The 16,226-nt window shown below is 47.7% G+C and overlaps 2 protein-coding genes and 1 pseudogene across 5 annotated transcripts in view; 1 reads left to right on the top strand and 2 right to left on the bottom strand.

Moving 5' to 3' along the window:
* LYPD4 (LY6/PLAUR domain containing 4) overlaps positions 1–716 on the top strand; it is a 7,584-nt gene extending 6,868 nt beyond the window's left edge. For both annotated transcript variants that reach the window (XM_011936576.1, XM_011936578.1), the window contains exon 5: positions 445–716. In XM_011936576.1, the coding sequence (XP_011791966.1) occupies positions 445–647 (203 nt within the window). In that variant the 3' untranslated portion in view covers positions 648–716. The remainder of the gene's footprint in view (positions 1–444) is intronic.
* Positions 717–6,292: 5,576 nt separating this feature from the next.
* LOC105507873 lies at positions 6,293–11,254 on the bottom strand (annotated as a pseudogene).
* A 2,020-nt stretch (positions 11,255–13,274) lies between these two features.
* The window catches only part of LOC105507867 (carcinoembryonic antigen-related cell adhesion molecule 3), a 108,404-nt gene continuing 105,452 nt past the window's right edge, over positions 13,275–16,226 (bottom strand). Inside the window, exons 4-8 of one of the 3 annotated variants that reach the window (XM_011936582.1) lie at positions 15,841–15,955; positions 14,796–14,848; positions 14,459–14,490; positions 13,921–13,986; positions 13,275–13,645 (exon numbers count right to left, since the gene is read on the bottom strand). In XM_011936582.1, the coding sequence (XP_011791972.1) occupies positions 15,844–15,955 (112 nt within the window). In that variant the 3' untranslated portion in view covers positions 13,275–13,645; positions 13,921–13,986; positions 14,459–14,490; positions 14,796–14,848; positions 15,841–15,843. Of the gene's footprint in view, positions 13,646–13,920; positions 13,987–14,458; positions 14,491–14,795; positions 14,849–15,840; positions 15,959–16,226 lie in introns of all 3 variants that reach the window. The other 2 variants (XM_011936584.1, XM_011936585.1) reach the window with 2 other exon arrangements.

The following is a 16,226-nucleotide window of genomic DNA, read 5'->3' as shown; positions in this document are numbered from 1 at the left end:
TTTCTTTCTTTCTTTCTTTCTTTCTTTCTTTCTTTCTTTCTTTCTTTCTTTCTTTCTTTCTTTCTTTCTTTTCTTTCTTTCTTTTTCTTCTCTCTTGAGATGGAATCTTCCTCTGTCACCCAGGCTGGAGTGCAGTGGTCCCATCTCGGCTCACTGCAACCTCTGCCTCCCAGGTTCAAGTGATTCTCATACCCCAGCCTCCCAAGTAGCTGGGATTCTAGGCATGTGCCACCATGCCTGGCTAATTTTTGTATTTATAAGGGAGATGGGGTTTTGCCATGTTGGCCAGGCTAGTCTCGACCTCCTGGCCTCAAGTCCTCAAGTGATCCACCTGCCTCGGCCTCCCAAAATGCTGGGATTACATGGGTGAGCCACTGCGCCTGGCTGAAGGCAGGGCTCTTGAGTCTTGAAAGTGTTCCTGACTTCTCCCTCTCTTCCTTACAGGGTTTCTCAATACTACCTTCCTCCTCATGGGCTGTGCTCGTGAACATAACCAGCTTTTAGCGGATTTTCATCATATTGGGAGCATCAAAGTGACCGAGGTCCTCAACATCTTAGAGAAGTCTCAGATTGTTGGTGCAGCATCCTCCAGGCAAGGTCCTGCTTGGGGTGTCCTCTTAGGCCTCCTGTTTGCCTTCAGGGACTGACCATCTAGCTGCACCCGACAAGCACCCAGACTCTTTCACATAACAAATAAAATAGCAGAGTTCCCTTTCTGCGTTGTCCTGTGGTCCATGAGAGTGCAGAGGTGAGGAAGGTGTGAGGAAGGCCAAGCATGTCCAGGGAGGTGGGGACCCAGGAAGAGGAGCCTGGCAAAGTGACAGTGTCCTGCCCAGCAACTAGGGGAGCTGAAATATTCCTTTTCTCCTTCCCCTTCCTCTGGAGGCTTGAGCTGCAGCCTGGGTTCAGCTACTGATCAGGGTCTGATTTCCGAGACCCTGGCCAAATCTCTCCCTCTTTATGGGCCTCAGTTTCCTCCTCTTTAAAAGAAAGGGTCTTATGAGTTAGAGAAGAGTCTCCTCAGGCCAGTTCTTTTTTATTTTTTTTCCTTTTTTTGAGATGGGGGTCTGTCTCACTATGTTGCCTGGTCTGGTCTCGAATCTTTGGCCTCAAGTGATCCTCCTGCCTCAGCCTCCCCAGTAGCTGGAATTTCATATGGGAGCTACTGTGTTTGGCCACCAGGGTGATTGTTATCTGGGATTGCTTACTGAGTATCTACTCTGTATGCCAGACACTGTGCTAGTGTTTTACATACAGGATATCATTTAATCCTCACAAGACCTCAGTGAGGCAGCTTTTATCTCTATTTTGCAAAGAAGAAACTGGCTCGAGGAGGTGAAACCTGCTCAAAGTAGCATTTCCCTTACCTCCCCTGCAAATTTCTGTCCCTGCTGAGGGAATTTCATTGAGAGATTGGAGAACTGAGATTATTTTATCTGCTCAGTAGTTTTTTTTTTTTTTTTTTTTTTTTTGTAAGCTGGCAAATATGGAAGAGAGAGGAAAGAGCAGGGCTAGTGTGGTTGTTTTTCACCCGGAGTTCAGGTTCTGGGCTCCTAGGAAAGGAGAACAGTGTGATTCTTGTCTCTGGCCGTAAGGGGACAGCAGATACACTCACCCTGCAACTTCATGCCTTTTAATGAGTGTGTGAGTGTGTGTGTGTGTGAGTTTGTGTGTTTAGAGGTGGGAAGTAGGGAATAGAGAGTCTCTGTGTCAGGCCATTTATGTGTGGGAACTCAGTTTATTTCTCTCTACTATCTTGTGAGGTTTAAAGGTGGCAACTTAGGGTACCTTTACTGTGGGTTAGGCATTTTCTGTGCATTACCTCATTCATCCTTACTACAACCTTATTAAATAGATATCGTCACTTCTGTATTTGCATTTTACAGGTGAGGACACAGGCTTAACTCCTCAAGGCCACGAAGCCCACCTTTGTTAGTAGCTTGAGCAAGTGGGGTCTGAAGCACAGGTGCCTGCACCTGGCCTCAGAAGTGGAACTGGCATGAGGTTTTGGTTACCATGGACCTCCATGACCCCCATGACCAATCTAGGTTCTGGAAGGGGTGGTTAGGGAGCCAGAATAGTCACAACAAGTGGGACAGGGCTGGGTGGAGACCAGCGAGCCTATGACAAGAGGCTTTAGGTCACAGAGGGAGGTTTTAGTAGATGAGTTTTATCAGCAGGCTTCGCCCACCTCTTCCTAACATCTGACCAACTGGCCTATTAGTTTTAGAAGGCTGAGCTGAGGCCTGGGTGGGCCAAGGCATACTTTCACAGATTGTCTTCAACCCACTAGCCAAGGTGGTTGAAGACATCAATGACCTTCAAAGGGAATTAACAAGTCAAAGGAAATGGTGTCCTAGGTGTCCCAAATGGATGGCTTAATCCTGATACCAGGGACAGGACATATTTACTACATACAAAGGGTTATATGTAACAAAAATATTGGATATAGAGTGTGATTTAACAAACCCCAAGGACTCATCACCTAGCCCAAGAAATGGAGCATCAGGAGTAACTTGCTTTTTACCTGTGTTCTTTTCCCCATCCACTCCTTTGCCTCCTCCCACAAGGAGGCAATATTTTATTTAGTTTGACTTGGATTGGATTTTTATATACATTGATCATGTATGTATTATACACTTAAACAATAAATATTGTTTAGATTTGCCTGGCTTTGAGTTCTGTAAAAATGGTATCATATATAGTGTTCTGGAACTTGCTTTTTATTTTTATTATTGTTATTTTTTGAGACAGGGTCTTGCTGTATCACCCAGGCTGGAACTTAGTGGCAGGATCATGGCTCACTGCAGCCTTGACCTCCCAGGTTCAAGTGATCCTCTCACTTCAGCCTCCCGAGTAGCTGGGACTACATGCATGTGCCACCACACTTCACTAATCTTTTAAATTTTTAGTAGAGACAAGGTCTTGCTATGTTGCCCAGGCTTGGAACTTGCTTTTAAACAACCGTCATTAAGTTTCTAATATTCACCCATGTTCTTGTGTGGTACTCTGTTCTTCCATTTTCACTGTTGTATTACATCCTACCGTGCTATTGTATCATAATTGTTCTATTCTTTGTCAATTTTGTGTGGATTTTTTTGTGTGGATTTTTTGGATACCCTGGCTATTGCTGCTATGAATATTCTTATGCATGTCCTCTTGTACATGTCTTGTACATATGCGTAAGAGATTCTTATAGGTATACACCCAGGAGTATAATAGCTTGCTGAAGAGTTTGTTCAGCTTTGGGAGTAAATGCCAAATTGTTTTCCAAAATGGTTGTAAAAGTTATACATTACTGGTGAAAGAGTAAAGAATTTTTGTTGATATACATGCCCTTCAACTTTTCACACTTAAACATTTTTGCCACTCTGTTGGGTATGAAATGATATCTCACTATGGTCTGAATTTGTATTTCCCTGGTTACTAAGTAGGTTGAGCATCTTTTCATGTATGCATTGACTGTGCTGCTTTTGTAAAATGCCATTTTGGTGGGGGCTCTTATTATGCTATAGGGTTGTTTATCTTTTTCTTCTTGATATGTAGGCTTTCTTTTATATTTTATATATTGTATACTAACTCTTTGTTAGATTATTTGTCTTCATTCCTTGTGGTATTTTTTTTTCTTTTTTTTGGAGGCAGAGTTTCCCTCTTGTTGCCCAGGCTGGAGTGTAATGGCAAGGTGTTGGCTCACTGCAACCTCCGCCTCCTGGGTTCAAGCGATTCTCCTGCTTCAGCCTCCCGAGTAGCTGGGATTACAGGCATGTGCCACCACCCCTGGTGAATTTTGTATTTTTAGTAAAGCCAGGGTTTCGGCATGTTGGTCAGGCTGTTCTCGAACTTCCGACCTCAGGTGATCCGCCCACCTAGGCCTCCCAAAGTGCTGGGATTACAGGCATGAGCCACTGCGCCTGGCCTGTCTCTTAAATTTTTAAGGTCTTTAATATTTTTCAATAAAGGTAAAAAGTTTTCTGTATTAGGATTTGGCACAACTTTTGTTATATTTAGTCTAAAATAATCTATAGTATTTATTGTTATTATAAATGATGTCTCTTAAAAGTTGTATTTTCTATTTGTTTCTAACTTATAGACATGTAATTTTTTTTTTTTTTTGAGACAGATTCTCACTCTGTCACCTAGGCTGGAGTGCAGTGGCATGATCTTGGCTCACTGCAACCTCTGCTTCCCAGGTTCAAGCAATTCTCATGCCTCAGCCTTCCTAGCAGCTGGACTACAGGCACGAGCCACCATGCCTGGCTAATTTTTTGTATTTTAGTAGAGATGGGGTTTTACCATGTTGACTAGGCTGGTCTCCAACTCCTGAGCTCAGGTAATCCACGCACTTTGGCTTCCTAGAATGCTAGGATTACAGGCGTAAGCCACCATGCCTGGTCACAATTGATTTTTGTACGGTATATTGATCTTAAAGTCAGGCATCTTTCTAGATTCTTTTATAACTTCTAATAATTTGTTTGTAGGCTTTATTGGGATTTTCTGGGCAGATAATAATAACCGGTTAATAACAACAGCTGGCCTGGGGTGGTGGCTTACACCTGTAAAAGAATGAAAATTAGCTCAATGTGGTGGTGTATACCTGTACTCCCAGCTATTTGGGAGGCTGAGGTGAGAGGAGCTATGATCATGCCAGTGCATTCCAGCATGGGTGACAGAGCAAGGACCTGTTTCTAAAAATTAAAAAAAAAGTACTGACAGCTGATCTGTGTTGGCTGGGCCATCCCAGTACAATATTGACAATGCTGGGCATCCTTGGATTATTCTTTTTTCAAAAAATATATTTTGTAGAGCTGATATCTTGCTATGTTACCCAGGCTGGTCTTGAACTCTTGTTCTCAAGTGATTCTCCTGCCTTGGCCTCCCAAAGTACTGAGATTACAGGTGCCTGGCCCACCCCTTGAATTATTTTATTTTATTTTACTTATTTATTTGTTTATTTTTTTTGAGACAGAGTCTGTCTGTTGCCCAGGCTGGAGTGCAATGGTGTGATCTCAGCTCACTGCAGCCTCTGCCTTCTGAGTTCAAACAATTCCTATGCCTCAGCCTCCTAAGTACCTGGGACTACAGGCACCTGCCACCATACCTGGCTAATTTCTATTTATTTATTTATTTATTTAAGATGGAGTCTCACTCTGTCGCCCAGGCTGGAGCACAGTGGCACAATCTTGGCTCACTGCAGCCTCTGCCTCCTGGGTTCCAACAATTCTTGTGTCTCAGTCTCCCGAGTAGCTAGGATTACAGGTGTATGCCACCATGCCCGGCTGATTTTTGTATTTTTAGTAGAGACGGGATTTCACCATGTTGGCTGGGCTGGTCTCGAACTCCTGACCTCAAGTGATCCGCCCACCTTGGCCTCCCAAAGTGCTGGGATTACATGCATGAGACATCACACCCGGCCTTAATTTTTGCATTTTTAGTAGCAATGAGGTTTCGCCATGTTGGCCAGGCATGTCTTGAACTTCTGACCTTAAGTGATCCGCTCACCTCAGCCTCCCAAAGTGTTGGGATTATAGGCATGAACCACTGTGCTTGGCCCTCTTGGATTATCCTTGATTTTCAGTGGAATGCTGCCATTTTCCTATTAACAATGATTTTTTTGGGTGTTTTTTTTTAATTTCTTTTTTGGGGTTTGGGGTGTAGGTGTGCTTTAGCAGAATAAGGAAGTTCTCTTCTATCCTAGTATAATATTTTTAAGAAATGGACGGCAAAAGTTATTAGTTGTTTCTGGATTTTTTTTTTTTGTAGACAGGGTCTTGCTATGTTGCCCAGGCTGGTCTCAAACTTTTGGCCTCAAGCAGTCCTCCTGCCTCAGACTCCCCAAATGCTGGAATTATAGTCATTAGCCCCCACACCCAGCTCAGGAAATATTACATGATTTTTCTGCGTGTTTTGAGATAGTCATGAGTTTTCCCTTTATTCTCTTAAAATGGCAAGTAATATGTACTTTAAATACTTAAAAGTGGATACATTATATATAGAAAAGTGCATAAATTATAAATGTATTGTTGGATGCCTTTTCAAAAATTGAACACACCCATGTAAATAGTAGCTAGATCAGGAAACGAAACCTCCCTAGCACCCTAGAAGCTCCCTCATGCCTTCTTCCACTTATAGATTTCTTTTTTTTAAAAAAAAAAAGACATTTATTCAGCATCACAGACTATTACATTTAGCAATCAACAGCATGGATGCAAAAAAAAAAAATTGACATTAAAACCCTTTGTTGGAATGCTTTACACTTTCCACGGAAGAGAGACTAAAATAATCCATTATGCAATTAGTTGCAAATACAGTCCTCAAGTTTTTTGCCCATACACATAAGTATTTGTCTAAAACATGTCTTCTTTGTAGCAGCTAGGTCCTGCCACCTGTGCTTGGCTGAGTTCACAAATCTGTTGTAACCCGTAGCTTCCCTGTCACTTCTCTGGCTCTCCTCTCCTGCTAAGCTTTGTTTCCTGATTAAAATTTTCTGGCACTGCCATAGCTACTGCTGCTACTGGAACTGCCTTAGCCACCTTGGTTTCGTGGTTTGGCAAATATTGGCCTCCACCACTATAGGGGCCAGAGCTTCTGCCTCCAAAGTTTCCTCTCTTCATGGGTCCAAAATTTGAAGACTGATTGTTGTAATTGCCAAAACCATTGTAGCTTCCACTACCTCCAAAGTTGCTTCCATCATTACAAAATCCATTATAGCCATCCCCACTGCCACCACGTCCACCACCAACACAGCTGCCACCAAAGCCACCACGACCACTGAAGTTTCCTCCGTGACCAGAGTTGTCATTCCCACCAAAACCACCTCCATGACCACCACCAAAGTTTCCAGAACTGCTTCAATATCTTTGGCTGGATGAAGCACTAGGCATCTCTTGCTTTGATAGGGCTTTTCTAATTTCACAGTTGTGACCATTCATAGTATGGTATTTCTAAATGATAATCTTATCCACGGAGTCATAGTCATCAAAGGTTACAAAGGCAAAGCCCCTTTTCTTGCCACTGCCTTGGTCAGTCATGGTTTCAATCACTTCAATTTTTCCATACTGTTCAAAATAATCTCTTAGGTGATATTCTTTAGTGTCTTCCTCCTTTTCTTTTTTTTTTTTTTTTAGATGGAGTCTCACTCCGTCGTCCAGGCTGGAGTGCAATGGTGCAATCTTGGCTCACCGCAACCTCCGCCTCCCAGGATCAAGCGATTCTCCTGCCTCAGCCTCCCAAGTAGCTGGGATTAGAGGTATGCGCCACCATGCCCAGCTAATTGTGCATTTTCAGTAGAGACGGTGTTTCTCATGTTGGTCAGGCTGGTCTCGAACTCCTGACCTCGGGTGATTCGCCCACCTCCGCCTCCCAAAGTGCTGGGATTACAGGCGTGAGCCACCGCACCCGGCCTTCAGTGTCTTCTTTAATGCCACCAACAAATATATTTTTTACAGTTAAATGGGCACCTGGTCTTTGAGAATCTTCTCTTGAGACAGCTCTCTTTGGTACAACTCTTCCATCCACCTTGTGTGGCCTTGCGTTCATGGTGCATCTGCCTCCTTCACAGTGGCATACATGACAAACCCGAAGCTCCTGGGACGCTTGCTGTTTGGATCTCTCATTACCACGGACTCCTTGAGCATTCTCCATTGCTCAGAATGGCTTCTCAGGCGCTTATCAGTTGTTTCAAAGCTCAGCCCTCCAATGAAGAGCTTCCTCAGCTGTTCGGGCTCTTTAGGACACTCTGACTTAGATATGGCAGGGAGAAGAGAGACTTTAACAATGCTTCTTTGGCAGCGTCCATGGGCAGAAACGCCCACTTACAGATTTATAATGTTAAATCACCTTTGCTTTTCCTGGAACAAACAAAACCCAGCCATAGTGTTTCTTTTTTTTTTGAGACGGAGTCTCCCTCTGTCGCCCAGGCTGGAGTGCAGTGGCCGGATCTCAGTTCACTGCAAGCTCCGCCTTCCGGGTTTACGCCATTCTCCTGCCTTAGCCTCCTGAGTAGCTGGGACTACAGGCGCCCGCCACCTCGCCCGGCTAGTTTTTTGTATTTTTTAGTAGAGACGGGGTTTCACCGTGTTAGCCAGGATGGTCTCGATCTCCTGACCTCGTGATCCGCCCGTCTCGGCCTCCCAAAGTGCTGGGATTACAGGCTTGAGCCACCGCACCCGGCCAATGTTTCATTTTTTAATATACTCTTGATTTGATTTCCTAACGCCTTGTTTAGGTTTTTATGTATCTCTGTTCATGAATGTGATTGGCCTGATAATTTCCTCTTTCCTACCTTGTTTTGGTTCTGGTTTCAATGTCAAGTTTATACTAACCTAATAGAATGAGTTGGGGAAATAGTCCTTTTTCTTCCCTATGGAAGAGTTTGTATAAGATTGAGATGATCCATCATGAAAGTTCTGTAGAAACCACTGATAAAACTTCTGGGCTGCACGAAGTCAAGGCTATAGTGAGAGGTGATCGTGCCACTGCACTCCAACCTGGACAACAGAGTGAGACCCTGTCTCAAAAACACAAAACCAAAACTAAAACCAAAAACTTTGGGGCTATTTTTTTTTTCTCTCTTCTGGGCTAGATATTTTTTTTTCATCTCTTTTAAAAAACTTTTCATATAGAAAATTTCAAATTGTATACAAAGAGAGTTTGTACACAAACATATACACACAAACTCTAGTTTATTATTTTTTTATTTATTTTTTGAGATGGAGTCTCGTTCTGTTCTCCAGCATACATACTGTACGATTCCATTGTATGTAAAAAAGCATACATACTTTGTATGTAAAAAAAGCATACGTACTGTACGATTCTGTTTATGTAACATTCTTGAAATAACGTAACTATAGAGATGTAGACTAGATTAATGCTTGCCAGAAGTAGGTATGGGAGAGGGAGGGTATTGTGGTTATGTAGGGGTAGCAACATATAGTGCTGTGATTGTGGTAGTGGCATAGCATAGAGACACACACTTGCACATGCACACCCACACACAAATGCACACATGCATGCATGCACACATATGCATGTATAACTGGTGAAATCTGAAAAAAGCTCTGTGGGTTGTACCAATGTCACTTTCCTGGTTTTGACATTGAATTATATTTGTGCTAGATGTGAATATTGGTGGAGGCTGGGTGAAGGGTGATGGGCCTCCAGTATATTTTATTTTTTCAAGTTTCTGTGAATCTACAATTATTTCAAAATTCAAAGTTAAAACAAATGTAGTTTGCGGACCTCTGACGCTGATCCTGTGAATGTTCACTGAAGTGCTCTTTGAATGTGCATCTTTGCATGTATGGTTTTACATTGATATTTCATGACTGCCCATAGCAAGGAAATTAACAGTAACACAATTTTTGGTTTGTACATTTTTCCACATCAGTGTCCAAGACCACAGACTGTATTTTTTTGATATCTGGAAACAAAGTGGGTTAGGGGAACTGTACCTTACCTTGGTCTTTTTCTTTCTCAGTTAGGCTATGGCCCCTCCCCCTTTAGGTGTTTGAAGGGAATATATTGGTTTTGTCTTTTTCTCTGCACCACATAAAGTCCAGAAGAGTCTTTAGAGGCCTGGAACTCACTGCTGTTTCAAGAAAGAGCTTTCTCACTGGTCTCCAGGGTTTCTGCCTTTCTCTCCTATACATTAGGAGTTTCAGTCTGGTCACGTAAGTGAGGGAAGTGGGCAGGGTGTAAGAGGATCTCATTCATTCAACATGTATTTATGAAGCATGCTTGTGCCAGACTGGGTGCTTGTCACTGGACTTAGCAGATACCAGGACAAGCCTCCTTAGAACTCACGGTTCAGAGGAGGCTCTTCTTAATGTGACTAATTCATGATCAAAGGGTGTGCACATTAAAATTATGAGGTAAACATACAAATTGTATGCTAATTTCACATAACAGGCAAGACCTGAGAAGCTCCCAGAATCATGGTCCTATGTCTTTTTTTTTTTTTTTTTTTTTTGAGACGGAGCCTCCCCAGGCTGGAGTGCTGTGGCCGGATCTCAGCTCACTGCAAGCTCCGCCTCCCGGGTTCACGCCATTCTCCTGCCTCAGCCTCCTGGGTAGCTGGGACTACAGGCGCCCGCCACCTCGCCCGGCTAGTTTTTTGTAGTTTTTAGTAGAGACGGGGTTTCACCGTGTTAGCCAGGATGGTCTCGATCTCCTGACCTCGTGATCCGCTAATCTCGGCCTCCCAAAGTGCTGGGATTACAGGCTTGAGCCACCGCGCCCGGCCCCTGTGTCTTAACTCTGTCAGGAGCCTTAACCCCGCCTGTTAGGAACTGTGGCTGTGCTCAGAAAAGATGATGAGGATGACCAGGACAGACAGTAGGTGCGAGGACAGGGCAGAGAAGACCTTGGTGACTGCCCAGATGTGGGATGTGACGAGGATTCTGATCCATCTAAAGCAGGGGAGACTCTCGGTGGGGACCTGGGTGACCCTTCCACTGAGCACTCTGAGTGATGTGTATGTGCCCTGCAGGGACACTGACTGACTGGGCCTGAGCTCTTGGGAAGGGCAGGGGTGGGTCTGTAGGACAAGACTTGCCTCTGTGGGTGGGAAGTGGTGGGAATGAGGAGGGTGAGGGTGACTGGAAGGACTCTGGTCTGTTTTTGTCTCCTGGGGAATTTGGGCCCTACCCTGGGAGACAAATGTTCAGGCCCCCACTTGTCCCTCAGGAGGATTGTGTGTGAACCGCTAGCAGATGGCAAAGGCCTCTGACATGGGGCATGAGACTTGGCCTGGAGTCACTGAGAGGGTTGTTTAGGGGCTCAGCATAGCTCAGCTTTCCAGGGGCTTAGCTGGAGCTCAGGGAACAGTATGGTGTGCTCAGGGAGTGCTCCAGGCTGGGTGATGGTAGTGGTTCCAAGGTCAGGCACTGGGGTCGGAAGTTAATCATGACAAGTTCCCACTGTGTTGTAGGCAGAGACGATGGCTTGAGTCTCAGAGGTAGGGATATTCACTGTGAAGCCGGAGCAGACTCAGCCTCTCCAAGGTCATATTTTGGCTACAGAAATCAGCCCTGCCAGGGGTGTCAACAACTCTTGCCAACAACCCTAACATTTAGTCATGTGCACAGGGCTCACGACAAACACATTATAAAAGAATCAGGTTCTCCCTCATTGCGTCTTTCTCAGGCAGAACAGACTGGGCGGCTTTTCTGGGCAGTTTCTTCCCATCTGTGTGCTCCCTGCTGCGGTGTTTGCAGATAACCCTTCCAGGGTCACTATCCATGGTGCTGATGTCCATGAACTATTGAAGGGCTGGTGAGTTGTGATCCTCCAGTCACATCTGTTTTATTGTTTGTTTTTCTTTTCTTTTCTTTTCTTTTTTCTTTTCCTTTCTTTCTTTCTTTCCTTTTTTTTTTTTTTTTTTTTTTGAGATAGAGTCTCGCTCTGTCAACCAGGTTAAAGTGCAGTGGCATGATTTTGGCTTATTGCAACCTCCACCTCCCAGGTTCAAGTGATTCTCCTGCCTCAGCCTCCTGAGTAGCTGGGATTATAGGCATGTGACACCACGCCTGGCTAATTTTTGTATTTTTAGTAGAGCCGGGGTTTCCGCATGTTGGTCAGACTGGTCTCAAACTCCTGACCTCAGGTGATCCACTCCCGTCGGCCTCCCAAAGTGCTGGGATTACAGGTGTGAGACACCACACCTGGCCACATCTCTCATTCTTAACAACTGAGCTTGTCACTGAGGAGAAGGTGGAGAGGTACTAGGGGCATGGAGAGCCCTCCATCTCCCTCTCTCAGGACCTGGACGGTGCTGGGGATGTCACTACAAAAACTGACGCCACAGTCAGGATAACCCTATCCAGGTGCCCATGTGTAGTTTGTAGTGAACAATCATGATAAAATGGCCTTGAGAGGAGTGATGGATAGAACAAGCACCTCTCAAAGATGCACACATCCTCATCCCAAGATCTGTGAATATGGCACATGGTAAAAGACACTTAGCAGATAAATGAAGGTTAATGACATGGGGAGATTATTGCGGTTTATCCAGGTGGGTCTAAAATAACCATAGGTCCCTTCCTTATGAGAGAGGGAGGCAGGGAAGTCAGTGAAGATGGAGGCAGAGCACAGAGAGGTTTCAAGATGCTGTACTGCTCGCTTTGAAGACGGAGGAAGGGGCCAAAGTTAAGGATGCAGGCGGCCTCTAGTAATTGGAAAAGGTGAGAGAACAGATGTTTCCCTGGAGCTGCCAGGAAGAACACAGCCAAGTGGACACATTGTTGTTGTTTTATGCCTCTAAGTTTAGCAATGGAGTTGTCGTCTCTGTTGCTCAGGCCAGCGTGCAGTGGTGTGATCAAAGCTCACTGCAGCCTCAACCTCCTAGGCTCAAGTGATCCTCCCACCTCAGCCTCCTGAGTAGTTGGGCCCAAGGCACACACCAACATGCCTGGCCTGTGGGAATTTGTCACAGCATCAACAGGAAACTGATACAAGAGGTGTCACCTTGTCTCATCTGACGATGTGTGCAGGCGGGCTAAGGAGTCATTTAGAGCTAAATCCTGATGTAAATTTGCAGGTTGTTTTTCCTTTTCCCATCTCATGGCAAACAACCCTGGGCAGTGGCAGAACATCCTTAGGAACCATGGCTCTGTGCTTTAGTGCAGGTATGTGGTGGACTGCAGATATGTGGTGGAGCTGCAGGTGAGGCCTGAGTGGAGGGCCCTGCAGGCCAAGGAGAAGAGGAGACAGGTGGTCCCATTGCCACGGGAGACTGAGTGAGCTTTCGGTGAGACAGCCCCGTGTCTCTGACCTGGAAGCTCCTGTGTGGAGAGGAGGATTGTTCAGTGAGATCCACGCCAGGTGGTAAAGTGGGAACCGATGGGAAATGATGGGCTAGAGTCCCAGGCAGTGTCTGGGAGGATCTTAACTCCAGGACTAAATTCTGGGTCTGTCCTCACCTTGATTACTCTGACAGCCCCTCTGTGTATCCCCTGATATGGGTAAAGATGTCCTGAGCACTGGCCTTTTGGACAGAGAGTAAACCCAGTGGCCAGGGCTAGGCACCGTAGGTCCCTGGGGCAGTGTGAGGACAGCCGAGAGCTTGGCTGGCTGGGCAGCGCTCCTGTGAATCCCGCCCTTTCCTGTGCAGGGTCCCCCCCATTCTGAATCCCAACCCCCTATTTCTGTCTCCCAGAGAAGAGAGACTGGGGTTGAAATAAGTTGGAGTGACATTTTCCCTGTGTGACCAGGAGAGAATAGATATGGAGTTTCAGGTGAATTTTTGCTAAGTTCCCATGAGCAGAAAAAGAGCCAATGAGAGGAAGGGTCTTGTTTATTGAGATCCTTTCCAGGTGACCCCAGGTGGGCCACAGGCCCATTCACTTTCTCTGCAAGCCCCTGCTTCCTGTGGTGATGGGAGACCTTTGTCCTGGCCCACCCAGAGCCCAGGGCAGCCTGTCGGGGTCCTCGGATATTCAGCAGGGACTCCCTGTCCCCAGGCCCCAGTGTCTTTTCAGGACTCAGAGCTGGTTCTCTGGCTCAGGCTCCATGTCCTTCCCCATGCCCAGGGCTGGGGGTTCGGGACGCTCCATCAACCCACAGGAGCAGCTCACAGAGGAACCTAAGAAGCCACATCTCTTTTGCGGTCCATCCGGCAGTAAACGTTTGTGTCATGTTTTAGCATTTCCTGCAAAAACAGAGAAGAGGCCTAACCCCCTGTAGCCTTCTCGGAACAGGGTCTGGTGTCTCCCAGGCTCTGGGCCCAGCCAAGGCTGCTCCGGGGCTGAACCTGGCTGTGCTCAGGGGGTTCCTGCTCTCAGGCCCCTCCCTCTTCTGCTCACCACCCACTGTTCTTATTTCCACAGCAGTTTCCTGGATCTCAGAGCTCAGCCAGTGCTAGTCGGGACAGATCCTAGGTCCCCTGGGGCCTGTGGGACCAGAACATCCGTGGTCCACACTCACCTCATAGATGGGAGCGGCTGTCCCGGGGCCGGGTCGGGAGGCCTGGGCAGTGGAGAGAGGGGACATCTGTAGACAGGGATGGAGGGTCATGGAGGCCAAGCCTGCAAGTTTCCTGTCTCTGATTGGCCAGGATTTACTTCCCTGTGTCTACTTCTGGTCGTTTCCCCTCAGGAGTGACCAGCTCTGGCCCTGAGCTCAGCCTCCCAGTGTGGACACAGCACCCTGACCCTTTTCCTGGCTGGGCCCACCCCACACCCTTGTTAATGTGGGCCCCTGACTGACGGTCCCAGTGTCCACTCTACACCTGCCGGACTCCAGGGGTCTCCTCAGGCGATGGAGGGTCCCGGGGAGGGGTCAGCACAGGGCGTGGGTGGTCCCGGCCCTGTAGGGAGGCCGAGCTCCTGGGCAGGGCTAGCCTTGTCCTGTGTGTTCTGGGGGAAGGTGGGTCTGTGCTGTGCTCGTGGGCTGATGGTCCCTCTGCCCAGAGCCTGCACAGCTGGGACCCCAGTAGAAAGGGGCTGGGAGAGGACAGGCTTACCAAGAAGGCAGAGCTGTGGGAGGGACCATGGCCTGGAAACAGAGACAGGAGTGAGCAGCAGGGTGGGAGGAGAGCCTTTCCCCCTCTCCAGGAAGGCGTGGGGTGTCCTCAGCTCTAAGATACCTGAGCAGCTGAGGTTGGGGAGGTGACCCCTGACCCAGAGCCCACAGGTCAGGGCTGACCCGGCCAGTTGGGGCCCCCTGTTTGATGTTTTATGAGCTCCTCTTTGCAGCCCCCGGGAAAGGATCAGAGCCTCCCTGGGAGTGACTGGCAGGAGCGGACACTGTGGGGTTGGCCTAGAGGTTCCCAGCCACACCTGGGCTGAGAGGACACTCACCAGGGGCAAGGACTTGGGGCTGCTGCTCCTTGAGGTCACGCTGGATGCTGGTTCTAGGAAAGATCAGGGTCCTTTGGGAAGGTGCCGGGTTAAAAGCCACAATTTTGGAGTTAGAACAGGGGACAAGAAGGGAACCCCATTTTCAAGGACGACAATGGAGATCTCCTGTCTCCCTCAGGTTTGTGTTAGGGGGAGCCCAGCAGAGGGTAGCTGAGAAGAGGCTTTAGGAAGCCACGTCTGTCCTGAGCAGAGGGGAAGGACCCTCAGGCAGATGCTGGGCCAGGAGAACATTGACCCAGGGACCCAGGAAAGGGACTGAGGACCCAAGGAAGGAACCAGATCATGAGGGTTTGCCTAAGAGGAAGGGTCAAGGCCCCAGAGGGAAAACAGGGCCACTTGTGCAGGACACGGAGGGGACTGCAAGTGTCTTGGATTCTCCTGGAACTCAGTGTCCTGAGTGGTGGTGCTGAAATGGGACAGTGTCCTTGTCCTCTCTCTCAAGTGCTTGGCAAGAGACACAAAGGACGCTCCAGGACATGCTGGTGTGAGGCCCAGGTTCTCCCATCTCACACCTCAGGGCCTATGGTTACCACATCAGCCGTGGGGGGCACTGACCCCACCCAGCCTGTCCAGGCTGGTCCACTCCCCACTGCATGACGATGCCCAGGATCTGGAACCAGGAAATCCCCCTCACTGTGTGGGTGGATTCAATGAACAGCGGGAGGTACCAATTACAGAGCCCCCCTTCCTCCCTCCCTCCTTCTTTTCCTCCCTCCAGGCAGCTGTGGCTTTGCTGTGTGAGGGAACTAGGGCCACACTCAGGGGTGGGGCCTTAATTAGGCCGAATTCACAGAGGAGGAAGCTGTTGAGGCAGCAACCTAGGGTCAGGAGCTGACGAGGGGGGAGCTGTGGAATAACAGGGAAGGATCCCTGGGGACTTGGGAGGCCATGGAGAGCCTGGTCGTGAATACAGGACAAGGTCTCCTTTCTCCTGGCCTAGAGTCAGCCTAGGGGGTGGGAGGAGGATGGGAAAAAGCTGTGGTACCTTCTAGTTTTGGCAAGGAGCAGGAAATACACCAGGGCGGCCACCAGCGCCACTCCGACCAGGACCCCGGTCACCATGCCGGCGATGGCCCCCACAGGAAGGCCTGGGGCATTTTCTCCTGCAGAAAGAAGAAGGCAAAGTCTATCCCAGAGGAAACCACAGGGGCCTTGCAGGGAAGGTGTGTGGTCAGGGGAGAAGGAGATGCCACGGGGCCTGAGTGCGGTCTGTTGTGTTGTCCTCATCACGGATTCCCTTGCTTTCCACAGTGGCACAATTTTCAGCGGGCTTCACACGCTGGGCAGCACCAACTCATACATTGTCCCAGATGTGCTTGCACCTCACCCTGCTCCTGTGCCTTTTAGTCCCTCCTTCTTCTCGCATCATGG

This window comes from Colobus angolensis, unplaced genomic scaffold (genome assembly GCF_000951035.1).
Source record: "Colobus angolensis palliatus isolate OR3802 unplaced genomic scaffold, Cang.pa_1.0 Scaffold154, whole genome shotgun sequence".
Lineage (NCBI taxonomy): Eukaryota > Metazoa > Chordata > Mammalia > Primates > Cercopithecidae > Colobus > Colobus angolensis.
This window is presented reverse-complemented; position numbering and strand designations above follow the sequence as displayed.